Source organism: Chelon labrosus, assembly GCF_963514085.1.
Source record: "Chelon labrosus genome assembly, chromosome: 11".
Lineage (NCBI taxonomy): Eukaryota > Metazoa > Chordata > Actinopteri > Mugiliformes > Mugilidae > Chelon > Chelon labrosus.
The window spans coordinates 27333149-27351514 of record NC_140344.1 but is presented as its reverse complement, the minus strand read 5'-3'; the positions used below and the strand labels follow the sequence as shown (position 1 = coordinate 27351514).

The window sequence follows — 18366 nt, the reverse complement described above, 5'->3', positions numbered from 1 at the left end:
TAAAAGTAGCTGCTATTCCTGGTTTGTCGCACTGTTTTAGTGAGAGTTGCGAAAGTAACTAATGTACTGAAAGTTGCACATATTTTTTTTAAATTTCAGGTTGTTCCTAAAATGTTTTGTAAAAGGATAGTTCATTAACGGGATCTGATTTCAAACCAACGAGACAGCAGCGTTAGTATTATATATGTTTGTGGTTTGTGGTCAGAGTTTGGGAGTTGTCGTCATCCTGTCCGTAACTAAGAATCTAGAGCAGATGCTAACGGCTAGCATGGGAGCGCAGCTTGTCAGTGCATTTACAAGTTGTACGCAGTTTGTTTCTGAACATATGGACATATAAAACTAAACCAGGTAGATTTACCATTAATGTTATGCTCTAAGCAACCTTTAACAGATGAATCATGCAGATAAATCTCACATTATAAATGAAGTTAAATCAACACCATGCATGCTAATTAATGGCATATATTAACTACCTGAAATGACAGAAACCATCCTTGAAAAACTATTTATTTAATGTGTATTTTAGTGTTTTAGTTTGGCCCAAGTCCCACCCACTAACATGGAGGGGGTGGAGCTTATGACCTATACTTAGCCAGCCACCAGGGGGAGCTCTACTTGCTTTGGCTTCACTTGTCATGAGATGTCATGGCGTCCACTTTTTATACAGACTAAATGCAGTGCCTTAAAAAAACTATTTATGTTAGCAGATCATTTTTTTTTTTTACCGTTACAGTGAAATCATAACCAACATTATTGATGTGACAGAGAATTTTTCCTAAATAATAAATCCGAACTTCCGTGCATCACTGGGTAAAAGCTTCTTCATTCACAGATGAATCAGTTAATCAAAATAAATAATAATTAACAGCAGCCCTCTTGCTTTAACATGGACAAATCCATTCGCTGTGCCTAGTTACCGTTGCTATGCTGTGATTGGTTCCCTCCTCGTGGGCGGGGTTTATCAAAAAACAAACGGCCTGATGTGCTGGCGGCGATGTCGGGGCCCGACAGCAGAAATGATGCAGGAGAGGCCAGAAGCCTGCGGGCGGCTGAAGAGGGCTCAGCGTACGGTAAACGCAGAAGAAGGGACGAGGTTGGACCGCTGCATGAAAACAAACAGAGCCGTGCACAGAGCCTCCCCTCTGAATTTAATTACAAAGCTCTCAGATGCACCACAGCGGAGCATGTTTCTGATAATCTGCTGCACGGTTTGATGTGTGTGTGTGTGTGTGTGTGTGTGTGTGTGATTTAGCATGTGTTGTTTGTGTGTCAGTGCTCCTTAGAGAACTCATTACAAATAGTACAAACCCTTCCTCCTTTGTCCTGGCCTGTAATCCAGGTGCAGCGTGTTCTCACGGCTCTGATTAAAGATCTCAACTTTGATGACACAAAGTCACACAAAGAATTTATTTTTAAGAACATTTGGCTTAAATAAAACAGACATTTTAAAGGTGTACCTAGTGTACAGTAGATATGGACATGCAAATATTACGATTTATTTATTTGTGCAGCTTTAGAGACGTACCTTTCTGTCTGGAGACTTCTGCATTTAGGAGGCTGAATGAAAAATTACTTTTATTTAGTTTTTTTTTTAACAAGCAGCTGCCAGCCGGTCTACAGTACCTGCTGCTCATTACAAACTCCAGCTGTGACGTACCAGCTGTGCAGTTGGTTTTAAATTGTCAGGAGACGCCACATATGTACAGATATATAATAGTTGGGAGGAAACATGTAGGAAACCTGGACGGAAAATAAAAACTAGAGTGTTTCCAGAATCATATACATCAGATATTATATGCATCTTATTAGAAATAACTAAAAACAGACAGTTTGCATATCGCTTTGGGTTGGAAACACAAATCTCACAACAAAATATTTGAAAAAAATTAGATTAAAATCTGCACACCTTCAGTCTAAACAGTGCAGCCTGACAGACCTGCAACTATTTTAGATTATTTCGTTGCTTTATTTGATTTAAAATGAGCAAACATTCCTGCTTTCTTCCCTCGTCTGAATCTTTAGAAGCTCCTGACGTGTTGCTTTTAGTGTAATAATGAGGATGCATTCAGGCAGTCGGAGCCCCCTGTGGTGCAGTGACTGAGTGACCAGCAGAGGGCACTGTTGGTCAACCTCAGCCTCCTCCTCACGTCCTCATTGACTCCGTTTGCTTTTGCTCCTTCTCCAGGCGGACCTGAATTACAACGTGCAGGACGACCCGGCGGCCTTCTACGGCGTCAGCAGCCAGTACGAGAGCTCGGAGAACATGACCATCACCTGCTCCACCAAGGTCTGCTCCTTCGGCAAGCAGGTGGTCGAGAAGGTGGAGGTGAGCACGGATGCACGAGTGACTAAAGCAAAGCAGAGGAAGGAAGTTTTTACAGTTTGCTGGCGTCATTCAGAGCTTTAGCTGTGGGAATAAATTCATGCAATAATTTGTAACTACAAGATAAAAGTCTACAGATTTGCATAATGTTTATTTTTTCACAGGCTGAAAATAAATCTTCAAATATTATTTTACATTTGAGTGATCCAAAAACCGTCTGAATACAACATGTGACTGGATAAGACTTCAGGAAATAGTGGGACTCCTGTATCGCTCCGTTGGTTGAGTGGGCGCATCATGAACTGAGGCTACAGTCTTCAGTTTTCAGATCACTCGTAGAGACTCAAAATATAAAACCATTATACAAAACCTTCAGAGCTTATTTTAAGTCTTGGAAATTTTTTTTTTTTTAATTTTTTTTTTATAATATTTCAAGCTCTGAACACACAGATTTCAACTTTCATACCAGTCTTCACGGTGTTGATTCCCGGCATGATATTTATCTCATATTTAACTAGATATTAAATTAAATTATTGATGTTGAATATAACATAAATGATTTAAGGTCAGTATTAAGGGTTCACTTCACACAGCAGGTCACGCAAGTATGTAACAGGATGCAGGAGCTAATAAACTAAACCACTGCAGGACAGGAAAGAGACGGGACGTCTGAGGTGACGACATGGACCGACCGAGGCAGCAGGATGTTAACATCGTCTCCTTTCTCTCTCCTGCAGACGGAGTACGCGAGGTTCGAGAATGGGCGCTTCGTCTACAGAATCAGTCGCTCTCCGATGTGTGAATACATGATCAACTTCATCCACAAACTCAAACACCTGCCTGAGAAATACATGATGAACAGTGTGCTGGAGAACTTCACTATTCTGCTGGTGAGGACGTCGCTCGCTTCTGTACACAGTCTAGTTCAGTGTATGGCTATTTAATTACACACCAATCAGGCATATCATTATGACCACCTTTCTAATATTGTGTAGGTCTCCCTTGTGGTGACTCATCAGAGAATGGACATGGGCCTTTGTAGTGTAGTAAAAGGCATCACAAGCTGCAGTGTAGTGCGTATTTTTGAATAGCTGACTAAAACCTGCAACATCAATAATTTACCTGGTCTAAGCTGATGCATCACAACAGTTTCGTTCAAATCCAAACGTGGGATTTCTTTTCAAACAACATCTCAACAGCGAAGATATGCACGCTCTCTGGCATCAAAACAACGAGACAGCAGAGTCAGTATTTGGACTTTTTGACCATTTTTATTTCTGAGATTTGTCTGATCGTTGGTTGGTGTTCAGAGTTTGGGAGTCGTCGTTCCTGTGTCTCCAACAAAGAACCTGGAGCAGATGCTAATGGCTAGCATATAGACCTATAAAACTAAACCAGGTAGCTCTACCGTTAACGTTGCGCTCTAAATGGGTGGAAGCAACCTTTAGCAGATCAACAATAGAGCTCTATTTTACACTATTATTGAAGTTAAATGAAGACTGTTCATTCTAATTAAAGGAACGTATTAGCCACGTAAAATGACAGAAACAGTCCTTGAAAAAAAATATATTTGACATATGTACTTTTAGTGTTTTACTTTGGCCCATCCACTAACATGGAGGAGGTGGGGCTTATATGACCTATACTGCAGCCAACCACCAGGGGGAGCTCCACTTGCTTTGGCTTCACTTTTTAAAGGGGCTGTCGTGGCTTCCACTTTTTATACAGTCTAAATGCAACACTATGCATGCAACACTTGTGCTAATTAGGTTTACAATTGAGTAAAACAGAACTTTTGTGTTGAATAGGATGATAAGGTAAAAGTTTGAAAGGCTTTTTTTTCTAGATTGATCTTCCCTTTCCTGCAGCCATAAGCTATCAGCACTTCATGCTTTTGGATAGTATACAGTATAAATCTCAGTTCAGGAATCGTTTTATTGAAGAGTGTTTAATTTTGACCCGCTTGTCTCCGTCTTGTCTCCGTCTTGTCCAGGTGGTGAGCAAGAGAGACACTCAGGAGACGTTGCTGTGCATGGCGTGCGTGTTCGAGGTTTCCAACAACGAGCACGGAGCGCAGCACCACATCTACCGCCTCATCAAGGAATAACACAAACACACTTATTTAGTCCAACAACAACAACAACAACAACAACAACAACACGTATATGGCCTTCGCTTGGTGATTAATGGCGACGCTGGAGGTAAAAACAAAAAAAGAAGCAGTTAGTGAAGACAGAAGGTGGCTGCATTTTCACTGCTACTCATAGAAGACAAATAATAATAATAATTATTATTATTATTATTATGGGGGGATTTTTTTAATTAACACCAGATATGGCACAGTACGAGTCCTCCTCAACGGGGGCGTTTTCAACACACAAAAAATAACGTGACGGACTAGAGCTCGTTAGCTGTGTAAAAAGCTCAGTGGCAGTGCAGCCATAGAAACACACCAGAATCCACCTGGGTGGTTTTCCCAAGAACATCTCGACTCCGATATCACCAGGAGATTTCATGCCTCCTTGCTAATTGGTTTCTCTCCCAACTCAAATTTGTATTTTTTTATTTATATATTTTTTTTTCCCTTTGCTGTTCTGATTACGGAAAGTGTTTTCTGTCCGTGAGCTTTTTGCTAAAAGTCAACACGGGCAGAAAAAGATTTCCCCTTCCCCTCTAAAGAAGTGACTAAAGTGAGCGTTACCTGCCAAGATGCTGACAGACACCAAAGGTCAGACCCTGTGTTTCATCAATAACCCGAGAAATAACACCGCTGCATTATCATAGAGCAGAATATACGAGGTGGATGTGTACAGAAGAGACGCTGCGAAAAACTGTGTCTTGCACAAAACAAGAGGTTTGTCCCAAAGAAAAGAAATCAAATTTTTACCTTTTTGTATGTTTTCTCTATTAAAAACTAAAATAATAAGAATCTAATCTTTGGGAAATTGTTTATTGATAGTAGCATATAGACTATATTTTAATTCCACGATCTAAAAAAAAAAAAAAAAAAAGTATGTTAATAACAAACTATAAGTGAAATTTAACAGTTCAGGTACCTTTTTTTTTTTTTTTTTATCGTGCAACAGGTGACTCTTCATCTAGATTTAAAATAAATAAGTGAAGACGAGGGAAATTATAATCCTTAAGATTTTAGTTTTATCTGGAAGCTGCTGCTACGTTTACATGGACGCTAATAATAATAATCAGAATACAAATATGTGAGAATAAGAATAAAAATAATAGGCGATCAATGTTTGAAAAGATGAACCAAGCTGGAATCAATGTGGACAGCAACGTTGGAGACGTCTTGGTCGTCTTCTTCTACTCTTAATTTGGTGTTGGAGATAAAATTGGGGACAAATTCTTCTTCGTCTGTTCTATTTCTGGTAGATTCCCTGTAAGCACGTATATCTTGTCAGATTATTTCATTTAGCGTCCATGTAAACAGTTAATCAGAATGAATTCAATCAGGTTAAAGAGTTTTTCCAGAATAAGAGCCGCTCTGAGTTTTAATCAGTGCTTTTAATTTGAAACAGCAGCAGGAAATTTAAAACTAAGGATTATAATTTTTCTGTTTTCTATCTATTTAAAAGCACTGTGAATAAAAAAAAAAAAAAAAAAAAAAAAAAAAAAACGAGAAAAAAACAGTCAGTTTGATCTGGTTTCACTCCGGTTTTCGGCCCAGTGTGAACGCCTCCACGTCACGCCGCTCCGAAGCATTCACAGCTCAGCCCGCCTGGGCCGCTTTAACTCTAGATGACAGAAGATCACCTCCGATCAGTCCCGAGGCTGGTTTCCTTTCCGCTTATGTAACATTACGTCAGAATTAAAATCGTTTTTACGAGATCAAAAACCAAAAACCGTGGATGGAGTGTAACTGTAGCAGGTGTCGTCTGGTGGTTCGTCTGTGTCATGCTCAGCAGCATGAAGTGCCTTTGGCTGGAGACAGCAGTAGACGTTTCTATTCTGTTTCACAGTAGTCCTGATTATTTGGTGTTGTAAGTCGGTGTGTGTATAAAGAAAAGGCATCTTTGTGTGTAATAAACAAAAAAACAAACCACTTCATGTTGGTCTCCGGTTTCCAGCGGAGCCACCTGGTCCAGAATCCACATCCTAAAGGTTGTTCCTTCTTGTAATTTGTGGACAGATGGAACTATATATATATATATACACACATATATTTTATTTCTAACAAGATGTCAGGTTTTGTTCACTTGGTGTCTAATGGCAGCGTCTGCGTGAAGACAGCGTCCTCGTTCACGACCGTTTACTCTTCACCAACCTAGAAGATCAGTTCTAGATTTTTAAAACGACTCACTTCATTACCGATCATTAAAGGAAGTCACAGAGAAAAGGAGGACGACCTCATCGTTGATTCAGTTTATGACGAAGAGAAGATTGATACCACTCTCGTATCTACAGCCAGCAGCCGGTTAGCTTAGCTTAGCATTAGGGCTGTAAATGTCTACAGCTAATGATTTGTTAAAACTGTACGAAGACAGAGTGTACACACAGTTTCCGTTCATCTTTTTTTATTTGTACATGTAACAAACCGCAGCAAAATTACGTTTCTGACTGGACTTGTTGAGTTTTCATAAAGACGTTTCAGTGCTTGTCCAAGTGGCTCCTTCAGCCATCCGTCTCCTTTGAGTTCTAAAGAAGTAAAGTAAAAAGAAAACACCACTTCGTAACATACAGCCCAATTTGATCTAAACGGGTCCGGACAACTAACATAACAGCATAATAATCTATAAAAACTTTAACTTGTTTTCTTTTAGTATTAGTGCAAAGAAGAACATTATGAAAATGTTTACATTTAACAAAACAAGCTGAATTTTCTTTAGAAAAATAAGTGCAATGTCAGCTCATTGCTGCCACCTGCTGCTCGGTTCGTGTTACGTCTGCAGCGTCTACTAAAACGATGCCGCCCCCATGTGGACAAATTAATAACATCAGTTGATCTTAGAAATATTGCCGTTAAAGTAATTTAAGCGCTTTGCAAATTCACCCCAGGGGCCAGACTGGACCCTTTGCCGGGGGCCGGTCTAGAGTTTCTGATCATTGATGGTTCATTAGCCACTAATTAATCAGTCTTAACAAATTCCTCCAGTTGTAGATTGAGCACATGAGTTCGTCTTGTGAGTTTCAGGCGGGCATCAGCCACAGATGTTCTCAATAAGAACCCAAACTCCACCACCAGACATTTAGAACTTCAGTGAAACGTCTTCAAGGAAACTCAACTAGTCCGGCTGCTTTTGTTTTAGCTTTGTTTTTGGAGGATTCTCTTCGCAGACGTTCACAAAGAGGCCGAGGACAGCAGCAGATAGAAATATCAGATTTGTGTTTGAGCGACTGGAAGCTGCAGAATCAGTGCCGTCTAAACGCACAGCCGTTTTGTGCATTTTGTTTGCAGATTGCTCTAAAAAGAAATGTGCCTGATTGAGAAGCAGCTTCATTTTTACCGCATCGTAAGAGTGGTATCAAGTTTCTCTCGATATTCATCTAGTGACAGACAACTCATGTGGAATTATTCCTTAAAAACTGGATTTAAAATGCAGCTAAAGATGATCTATCTCTGAGCTTTTCCCAGAAATAACTTGTACTGAGTCGTCTGGATAGCTGACAGGCTGCTAACTCGGCGTCTGTTCAGGCATTTCTGGAAATGATTTAAAACTCAGAAAGTTAATAAACTACATGCACAAAAAAAAAGAAGTTGATCAGAAAAGCGTGACTCACAGGTTGTTTTTCCAGAAAGAGAAAGAAACGTCATCATCTTTTAGTCAAAACTGTTCTGACTCATGTTTTAAAAAAAAAAAGACCTTTGTTGTTTCTCAGGTCCAAGCAAATCCCTTCATCGTGCTGGTGAATCATCCAAAACCAACCCTTTAAAAGTCTCCCGCTTTGGACTTTCCCAGAGCTCGGCAGTAATTTGTCGTTTGTAGACGTCGACGTGTGACACGCAGGCGTTAAACTCAGCCACCAGAGCCTCTGTCTGGACATCACCCGCCACCTGATTACCAAAGACAGTCATCACGTGACACAAAACACTGAGCAAGAGTTCACAAGCTACAACAAGCTTCTGCCAAAAATAAGAAAACGACACCCACAGACGCTCGAGGAAGAATAGTAACAGATATATTAAAATAAATAAATCAAATATGGACGCCTCTTATGATGTTGGTGTGAGGGCCGCTCTAAACTGTGACTTATTAAAAATGCCCTGAACGTCTGTTAACCATTCCCTGGAGCTCTTTTGTGGAGCTTCTCTGTTTTTAAAGCAAACTTTTTAAAAAGCAGCCTCTGAGGAGTTGGCTTCAGAGTTGGCTGACTTTTCTCAGATCACCGTCGTCCGTGTTCGTCAGTGTCGTCTTGTGTGTGTGCAACGTTTGGGTATTTATCTTCTATTCCGGACCACATGTGGCACAGAAACCCCCCTGTCTGTAATCAAAACCCAAAATGGCCTTGAAATCTTTTCTCTCGCTCCGGTGCGGCACGAACGTGTTCACCGAGGTCTCTTTTTTTTTTTGTTTTGGTTCTTTTTTTATAAGGTGCTTTGTATAAAAGTGACAATAACGTTTATTACAGATGTTGTGTATATCTTTGATATTCTAATGTTTATCCTATTTTGCGAATAAGAGAATACATTTAGGAAAAAAAATAAAAAAAATCCGAAAGCTAGTAAATGTGTGTATTGGTACTGCACAGGGTCTGATCTTTGCTTTGTAACTTTAATTATTTTTTTCTTTCCCCCCTCATGGCTAAAAGTATGTTAGATATTTTCTAGCTTTGTAGAGACTTTGTACGCATATGCTATTCAGTTTAAATAAATGGTCAGTTCTAAACTGTGCTCCTGGGTTCTGTCTTTACTCGTTGGTCTCTCTTACACAGTGATGCATCCTGGAGTCAAGGTAGGAGCCTCCTATTGGATAATTACTGCATGGGTGATTATCTTTCAGCTGGAAACAAGTTATTTAACCCCAACTGATGCAATGAGTAGCTTCTCATTTCTTAAACAACCATGTCTAAAGACACATCCTGTGGTCGTGGGAAAGATGTTTGTCTGTTTGAGAAGGGTCAAATCATTGGCATGCATCAAGCAGAGAAAACATCTAAGAAGATTGTAGAAACTACTAAAACTGGGTTAAGAACTGTCCAACGCATTATTAAAAACTGGAAGGATGGTGGAGAACCATCGTCTTCCAGGAAGTGGTCGGAAAACAACAGTAGAACTCAGGGCTATGTTTAATAGTGAAAGTAAGAGCATTTCCACACGTACAATGTGAAGGGAACTCAAGTGATTGGGCCTGAACAGCTGTGTAGCCTTAAGAAAACCACTAATCAGTGAGGCTAACTGGAAAAAAAAGGCTTCAGTCTGTTAGGGAGCATAAAGATTGGACTCTGGAGCAATGGAAGAAGGTCATGTGGTCTGATGAGTCCAGATTTACCCTGTTCCAGAGTGATGGGGGCATCAGGGTAAGAAGAGAGGCAGATGAAGTGATGCACCCATCATGCCTAGTGTCTACTGTACAAGGCTGTGGGGGCAGTGCTATGATCTGGGGTTGCTGCAGTTGCTCAGGTCTAGTTTCAGCAACATTATGTGTCCAAAGAATGAGGTCAGCTGACTACCTGAATATACTGAATGACCAGGTTATTCCATCAATGGATCATATTCCAAGATGACAATGCCAGGATTCATGGGGCTCAGATTGTGAAAGAGTGGTTCAGGGAGCATGAGACATCATTTTCACACATGGATTGGCCACCACAGAGTCCAGACCTTAACCCCATTGAGAATCTTTGGGATGTGCTGGAGAAGGCTTTGTGCAGTGGTCAGACTCTCCCATCATCAATACAAGATCTTGGTGAAAAACGAATGCAACACTGGATGGAAATAAATCTGGCGACATTGGAGAAGATTATTGAAACAATGATACAGAGAATGTGTGCTGTAGGGATGATGCTGGGATGCAGTGTCGTTTCTCTCACTTAGTTCAAACAAGTGTGTGAGAAGATGCCTGTAGTTTAACTGATAAACACCAGAGGGAGCCATACTCAAAGAATTTCATCCAAAGCTCAACCACAACTAAGAACATTCTTTCCCACCATTATAAATCAAATAATATAACTTTATTTTCTTGCATTTATTTGCTTTAACAGCTCCATTAGTTTGTATTAATTTGATATTAAGGTAGTTGCATTTTTGCAGCACATACACATGACAATCAGTGTTGTTGTTTTTAACCAAATAGATAACTGGACATTATCTCAGCTCACCTGTAAGAATTTCATCTTCCATCTTCCATCTCTGAAGGCCACTAATGAGTCCGCAGGTCAAACAGACACAGTGACCTAACGGGAAATTAGTTCAAAGATAAGACTCGCATCCCAGACGTAGCTCCGGCAATCCTCTTAATCCAAATCTACCGTTGGCAACGCACGCCAAGAGTGTGCATGTGAGTGACACACACTCTGCCCGTCATCTAAGTGTGTGTTCACGTTCCCAGATGGTTTTCTAAGCAGTTATTTTACCAACAAAGCTGGCCTGATGCATTACTCCGAGCAGAGGTCACAGTACACAAACACACTAATGGTGCCTGCTGGGGATGAGCACTCGCCATTAATGTAACATGCACCACACACCAAAAATAAATCCTTTTATGAGTTTCGTCGACCATATTTTGTCCTGAAATAGTGGACAGAGCGGATTAATGGGGTCAGACACTATAAGAGACGGATTTCCTTCTGCTTTATGCTCAATCCAGCTGAGCCCTGAAACATTCAGCTGTGTGCAGATTATGACGATGGAACCGTGCATCAGAGCATGCCGTGGTGGGAACTCCGCTGAGTAAGAGCTTCATCAGTGTTTTAGCCTCGGCCTGAGTTCTTCTCGGCCTGTGACGTGGACTCATTAGTTCTGGTTTGTGGAGACGTTTGTAAGGTTATTGAGAACTTCTCATTTCACAAATATAGCCACTTTAAAAACATCACGACTCCGAAACTGTGCAAAAGCGCGCAACTCCTGCAAAGATCTCACAATGGTGAGCAACCAGCTGCAGCAAGAATACAAAAATGTCTTTCAATCTTGAACGAGGATAATAATTCTTAAAATAAAAACAAGCTTAAACAAGGGAAACTGGACATGTCAGGTTTCTTGAAGATGTTTTATCCAAGTAGCTCCTTCAGTGAAGAAACCCTACAAGTCCAGTTGCCGTCGTTGAAGCTTTACCGTGAATAACCTTCAATGACTTACACATTACATTACATTTGCTGCTTTTAAATGGTGTTTACGAGAAGAGTACACATGAATGGCGCCCTCTTGTGGTGTTCACAATCTCGTAGGTGAAAATTTTCACAACTTGTTTGCAGAAATTTTGGAGGTAAGTTCGAAGCTAAGCTAATATTTTGTAATTTAGTCGTATGGAGTTTTAGATCATTTATATTCCTGTTCATTACACCTTTACATTTTCTACACAAGATAAGATAAGATAAGCTAGGACTTTATTTATCCCCGTTGGGAAATTAGGGAGTTACAGCTGCAAGGAACAACGGCGCAAAACTTGAGGCAAGACAACTGAAACTATATAAAAAAGAAAATACGTTATGGTACAAAAAATAGTTACATATTGCCTCAGGTTTAAGAAGCTAACCAAAACCCAGCCTATCTCAGCTGTCATTGGTCGAGAGGCGGCGTACACCCTGGACAGGTCTCCAGTCTATCTCGGGGCTAACACAGAGAGACACTCACACCTACAGCCAATTTAGAATCACCAATGAACCTAACCAGCATGTCTTTGGACGGTGGGAGGAAGCTGGAGTACCTGGAGAGAACCCACGCAGACACAGGGAGAACATGCAAACCGTGGTAACCGTGAAAACAGCAGAAATGAATAAGGTGTTAGTGTGGTCATGTGACTTTTTAGGCTTCAGAATATCTCTTCAGTAAGTTTTAGTGATGTTTCCTCCTCCTGTGCGTCTCTCTTCAGGATGTTCCTGACACCGAGTTCTACCGCTATGCAGATGACACCCTGTTGTATGTTGTGTTAAAACCTAACCTATGATGTTTCTAATATTTTGTCCTTGCAGAAATTTAAAGCCGGACATCCAATCATTTCCTGCAGCTAAAAAACAAAAGTTATTATAATTACCCCCCTTCTGGGTCCCTCCATATGAGCTGGGTTCCACTCAAGGTTTCTTCCTGTTAAAAGGGAGTTTTTCCTGCCGCCATCGCCTTCAGACAATTTGTATTGTTAATGACGCTATATAAATAAAAGTGAATTGAATTCTGTCCAACCACCGGCAGCATTAACTCCAGTCTCTCCTCCAGTCTGGGTACCTTTCCAAGTAATGAAACCTAGTTGTTATTTTTGACTCTGGTGGTGCAGACTTGTCTTGAGACCTGAGACAGATAACTAAAATCAGGCCATACCTCCTCTCCTCTGCAGACTCAGGAAAGGTCATGCAGTTTTTTATTTTTTTATTTATTTATTTAATGCTTAGGGTTAGACCGGCAATGCACAGCGTCAAGGATGGAAGGAAGTGAGGTGCAGATCCAGCCACCGACCACAGGAGACTCTGTTTTAGAATTGATTTTAAGAAGTTCCTAAGAGTCTGAACGCTGCCTCAGATCATCCTGCAGGGCCCTACTAACAATTTAACCATCTCAACTGATCACTAAAGGTGACAGAGGGCCTTCGCTGTTCAGGCCCCTTCCTGTCTGATATCCTCAGACACTGACCTATTTTTAAATCTCCTCTAAAGACTCACTTTTATCATGTGGTTTATTCTTAACGGGTGGCATTTGTTGTAGTCTGTTGTCGCTTTTGTGTCTTCGGTTCTGTTTTGTCTGCGTGTTTTCATCCTAGAAGAAAAAAGGTGCCACATAAATAAAGGTATTATTTCTATTTTCATGAAGTCAAGCATGAGGCATCAACCTTCCACCTTCCACTTGACAAAAGCCACTTTCATTATCTCGGTGTAGATTTCCTTGAGCAGAGGCGAGAGAGAGAGAGAGAGAGAGAGAGAGAGAGAGAGAGAGAGAGAGAGAGAGAGAGAGAGAGAGAGAGAGAGAGAGAGAGAGAGAAGGGGGAGGGAGGGGGTGGTGGGCGTGTCCCAGTCGTTACAGCGCTACCTCTCGTTTCGTCCCACACACCAGTGCAGCTCGTCCTGACGCAAGGACGCACGTCTCCTCCTCTCCTCTCCTCTCCGGAGCAGAGGATCAATCTGCCGGGGAGAGAGAGACATGAGGTCCCGGCAGGCAGCCCGCGGACAGACCTCTGAGGGGACATGAGTGGATGTAATATTTCTCTCGAGACAAGTCGGACAGTTTGATATTTGAAAGCGTAACGAGGTCAGGCTCAGTGTCCTGTCTTCGTGCGTATTTAAGAGCGACGGGAGCGCAGAGAATTTTAGTTTTTGGATGTTTTGCATCAATTTCTCCTTGACAAATGGAGTTAGAATTATAAAAGATACTTTTATAATTTATAGTTTCCTCAAACAAAGAGGATTCACTGAGCAACTTTTTTTTTTTCCTGTCTTGGAGTTAATCCGGAGATGGAGCCGGAGGAAGGGAAGATCTCGGTATGGGTCTGCCGGGAGGAGAAGCTCGTCTCCGGGCTGACGAAGCGAACCACCTGCGCCGACGTGGTCAAGGTGCTGCTGGAGGACCAGAACCTGCAGCAGGGCGCCTCGGCGGCGATGCTGTCCGGCTCCCCTCAGTCCTACTGCGTGGTGGAGAAGTGGAGAGGCTTCGAGAGGATTTTGCCCAACAAGACCAAAATCCTCCGGCTGTGGAGCGCCTGGGGAGACGAGCAGGAGAACGTCCGCTTCGTCCTGGTGAAGAACGAAGCGTCGCTGCCCAACAACGGGCCCCGCAGCGCCGAGGCCCGGGTAGTCCAGAGCAGGGAGAGCGGCGGCCCGGGCGGGCTGCTCAAGGGCACCGCCAGGACCTGCTGGACCGCCGCGGCCGCTGCTGCCAACCTGTCCCAGGAGAAGCAGAGGCGCATCGTCAGGAAGGCTTTCAGGAAGTTGGATAAAATGAACAAAAAGAAAGAGCAGACCGTTTCTAAGGATAAGGGCTCCGTGGAGAAGATGGAGACGTTGGTTCACCTGGTGATTTCTCAGGACCACACTATCCGGCAGCAGATCCAGAGGATCAAGGAGCTGGACCGGGAGATCGAGCGCTACGAGGCCAAAGTGCACTTCGACCGCATCAAGAGACACGGGGTGAACTATGTGCAGGACACATACATGGTGGACGCGTCGGATTCTCCTTCGGACTGTAAGCGCAAAGCGGAGCGTCAGGACGCGCGGTGCACGGCGGAGGCGCTTGCGCAGTTCGAGGAATACGCGCGCCGGTGCGAGGAGGTGGTGAGGCTGCAGGAGGAGCTGACGGAGCGGGAGGCGCTGGTGGAGAGCATCACCGGCGAGATCCAGGAGGAGCTCAACCGGAGGTGGATGAAGCGGAGGCGGGAGGAGAGAGGGACGGAGGCGGCGCAGGACGCAGACAGCGTGGCGGAGGAGATGTGCCTCGCCGCGTCCGCCGCGTCTGCCGCTCCAGCTGTGGAACCAGATGTCGAGAGTCTGTCCGAGAACGAGGTCGCGCTGGAAGAGGAGAGGATCAAAACCCAGCTGGACACCAGTCTGTACATCGGCCTGAGGCTGAAGACAGACCTGGACGCCATCAGGGGGGACTTGGACCTGAGTCTGGCACTCTGGGAAACCAAAGAGAGCGAACTGTTGGACCTGCTGGCCAAAGTAGAAACCATGGAGCTAGAGCAAGTGAACAAAGACGATGATGGGAAAGGAGAGGTGGGTGCAGGTGGGGGCGGCGCCGAGGCCGAGCCGGCGGCGTCCGCGGAGAAGAGCGGCGGCGGCTGCTGGGTGGAGCAGGCCCGAGGTCTGTCCAAGGCCTGTAACACAAACGACGAGGACTCGGACACGGGCCTGAGCTCCATGCACAGCCAGGACTCTGACAACCCGCCTGTGTGCGAGTCACTGGTGTAGACACTGCTGGACCTTTATGCAAATTGAAAGCCACAAACTCAGGGGCAGAGAAATCAGTGTTGGCAATATACCTGGGGGCGGGAGGGGGGGCGTCCTCCCCCTCCCAAATTCCACCTCTGCATGGACACTGTAATTCTATAGCAATAATTCCTGTAAGTAGTCATTGCACAATAAGCTAGAGGGGACAGCATGCTTAGATAGAGGACTGTGCTGCTCTATAGCTGACCTTTGACCTCCGTGAGGAAAGTCAACAAAGCACCACTTATTAGGAGGAGAACTAGCCTAGAAGAGTATTATAACAAGTCACTAACAATCTGTAGTCCTCCGATGTTAAGGTGTTGATCACAGGTTTACAGAAAGCTTGTCTGACGAAGCGACTGAAAGGCTGAGTGTTGTTTCAAAAGAACGTCTGAGAGGTTTCCTTCTAAAGGTCAACGTCAGGTGACGCTCGGCACAACGCCGTCTGCTCTCCATCAGTGTACAACATGCTCCAGTCAAACACAGTAAAAAGAAAAACTTACAGAGGTCATAAAGCTGTTTCAATATCCTGAGTGTTTGTGGGAAAATAAATCAGGACGAGCAGAGCTGGTAGATCACTTGATGTTGTCCCGTCCTGTAGCGTCTGTCTCTGAAGCACAAAAACTCATGTTCGTTTAAACGGAGCGGAGGCAAAGCTAACACTGGGCTGTTTTCTTGAGGTTTCTGACGTCCCAGATCATTTAAGGGGATGTTTCTTGGTATCGGATCCCAAATTTCAAAACCTGCGACCCTTTAAAACAACACAAAACCCAACATTTGTTTCGTTTGATTCAGGGATTCAACTCCATTCATCAATACAGATGAATGATAAATTGATTCCAGCATGGATTCACAGGGTCCCGGTTTAATTCTGATTGAAGTTTCGAGACTAAATTACTTAAAAATAAAACTGATTTCACTTCTAGTTTCTCATCTTTCATGTGTCTCCTTTAAATCCAGTCAGCTGTCAGGCCCCGTGGGCTGATCTCGTTGCCGGGTCTCGCGAGATTTCTGACGAGAGGCTGCAGTAAACGGCGTGCAATTAAGAAATCGACACGCGGATTTTATAAATCGATGTCGAATTGGAAAATAGATTTTTGTTTTTAAACCCCAGCTCTAATTACAAGGCCGACGAAGCTTAAAAACGTACGGCGCGTGTTAGTCCAAGTCCAGAGGAGCCAAGAAAAATAAAAGAAATAAACGTCTCTAAAAAAGTAGATTTATTTATTTGAGTTGGGTTCACAGGAGGAAAATTAAGTGGGACCACTTCTTATTAAAAATAATTTGGATTTCTTTTAGAAGTACGCTCAGAGAAAAGATAAGTTTTTCTGATTCTGCATTTCCCACAATGCAGCTGGATGTGATCTTAAATTTTAGCTGCTTTCCAATCAGACCTCACAGCTTTAACAGAGTTAAACATTGATCTGTGTCTAAGTCAAGGTTTAAGAAGAGGAAACAGAAAGTAATAGAGTCTGCACAGGACATATCTGCAGCGTAGTGGACGTCATGTCAACAAATTCATGCAAATATTTTGTGGAACGCATTTTCTGCCTCTTTGGTTTTCCATAAGTCCTTTTCCTGCAGTTATTTTTAGTTGCTGTGTAAAGAAACCAAAAACACATCCACAGGAACACATAGTTTTTTTTATATCTTGCAGACTTTCAGACGTGCACCTTTGAACCGCCCGTGAGTGCAAACACCTGTAAGATTTTAAGATGCTTCTGGGAGACACAGCCCCGTTTAGTAATCCCTGAACGCTGTGACATGAAGAGGGAACTATTTTGAGACTCGCTTTTTATCCTGGAAACAGTGGCAGTGTTAGCTCTGCCTCCCTGGTTGGTCCGCTCCGGCTCAGACCTGCAACCCTGCGTTATTTACAGACTCAACCATTTACTGTGTACTCTGTCAGGATGTTTGTGACGTTGGTTCCTAACACGTTTGTCTTAACTGTGTAACACCTAGAAGAAAACTGATGATGCTGTGTTTAAATGACGTCTCCTGATCAGACGTCGGGCCCTGCTTCGCGTGGACGGACGGCTCCAGACGCTACGACTGCACCGTGGCCGCACCGTAACGCCAGTCAGCACATTATTATCACACGTGACTGTTAGCGTTGAAATAAACGGCTAAAATCTGAGTCAGTGTGTGTGGATTCATTTAGTGGTTGTTGATTTTTAGACCTCTAACAATGAACGGTGTCTACAGCAATGTTCTGTATCTGGGTGAAAGGGAATAATAATCAGTATTCATCATTCTGAAAGGGGAAAAAGGAAGAGCTGCTATTAGCCAGGAGGATCTGTGTAGTGTTTGGTCTTTAAAGTTTAGTTTTAGACGCTAAAATGATAAATAAATGTTCAATTAAGAAGCAAAAACAAGAAAATGCTAAACAAGTTAATATATCTTTTGTCCTTAAATATATCAATCAGGAAAACAGAAAGAGAAGTAAAAGAGAAAACAGCTGATTCATATAAAACCAGATGTTTCCATCAGTCTGTGATTTCAAATCTTTTCTGTTGGTGTAAACGGAGCAAACGGACACAACTCTGGAGCAATATTCAGATGTAATTTTAGACTTTCTGACTCAAGGTATCTGGTCATCTGAATGTCTCTCTGAGTCTTTGTCTTGTGAATTTGGAGAAGAACCAGGTTTATTTAGAGCTGAACACAATGATCCAGGCCTGAGATGTTGAAGACTAATTCCTGTTTCATTGTAAGAAAATACGGCTGATTATTTATTTTTTTTTACTTGTTGCGCTTTAAGTATTTTTATTGTTTTTTTTAAATCACGTTAGTAGAAAGAAAATTATGTCTAATATTAACTTTCACGGCACAGTGGCGAGGTGGTTAGTACTGATGCCTCACAGCGAGAAGGTCCCGGGTTCTAATCCATGGGCCTTACTGTGTGGAGTTTGCATGTTCTCCCTGTGTCTGCGTGGGTTCTTGTCTGGACGGGAATCTGTAGGTGTGAGTGTGAGTGGTTGTCTGTCTCTCTGTTTAGCCCTGTGATAGACTGGAGACCTGTC

The 18366-nt window shown here is 42.8% G+C and overlaps 2 protein-coding genes across 2 annotated transcripts in view; both read left to right on the top strand.

Annotated features, from left to right (window-relative positions):
* tead1a (TEA domain family member 1a) overlaps positions 1–9170 on the top strand; it is a 51138-nt gene extending 41968 nt beyond the window's left edge. The window contains exons 10-12 of the mRNA XM_084555619.1: positions 2186–2326; positions 3061–3213; positions 4317–9170. Of these exons, the coding sequence (XP_084411745.1) occupies positions 2186–2326; positions 3061–3213; positions 4317–4430 (408 nt within the window). The 3' untranslated portion in view covers positions 4431–9170. The remainder of the gene's footprint in view (positions 1–2185; positions 2327–3060; positions 3214–4316) is intronic.
* A 4315-nt stretch (positions 9171–13485) lies between these two features.
* Positions 13486–17480, top strand: rassf10a (Ras association domain family member 10a). Its single transcript, XM_084555774.1, has one exon. It carries the CDS (start codon positions 13874–13876, stop codon positions 15323–15325), a length of 1452 nt encoding a protein of 483 aa, XP_084411900.1. The 5' UTR covers positions 13486–13873; the 3' UTR covers positions 15326–17480.
* Positions 17481–18366: the final 886 nt, after the last annotated feature.

Bases quoted from the DNA above. Each gene is read 5' to 3' on its own strand.
- rassf10a (XM_084555774.1), top strand. From the start codon at position 13,874: ATGGAGCCGGAGGAAGGGAAGATCTCGGTATGGGTCTGCCGGGAGGAG.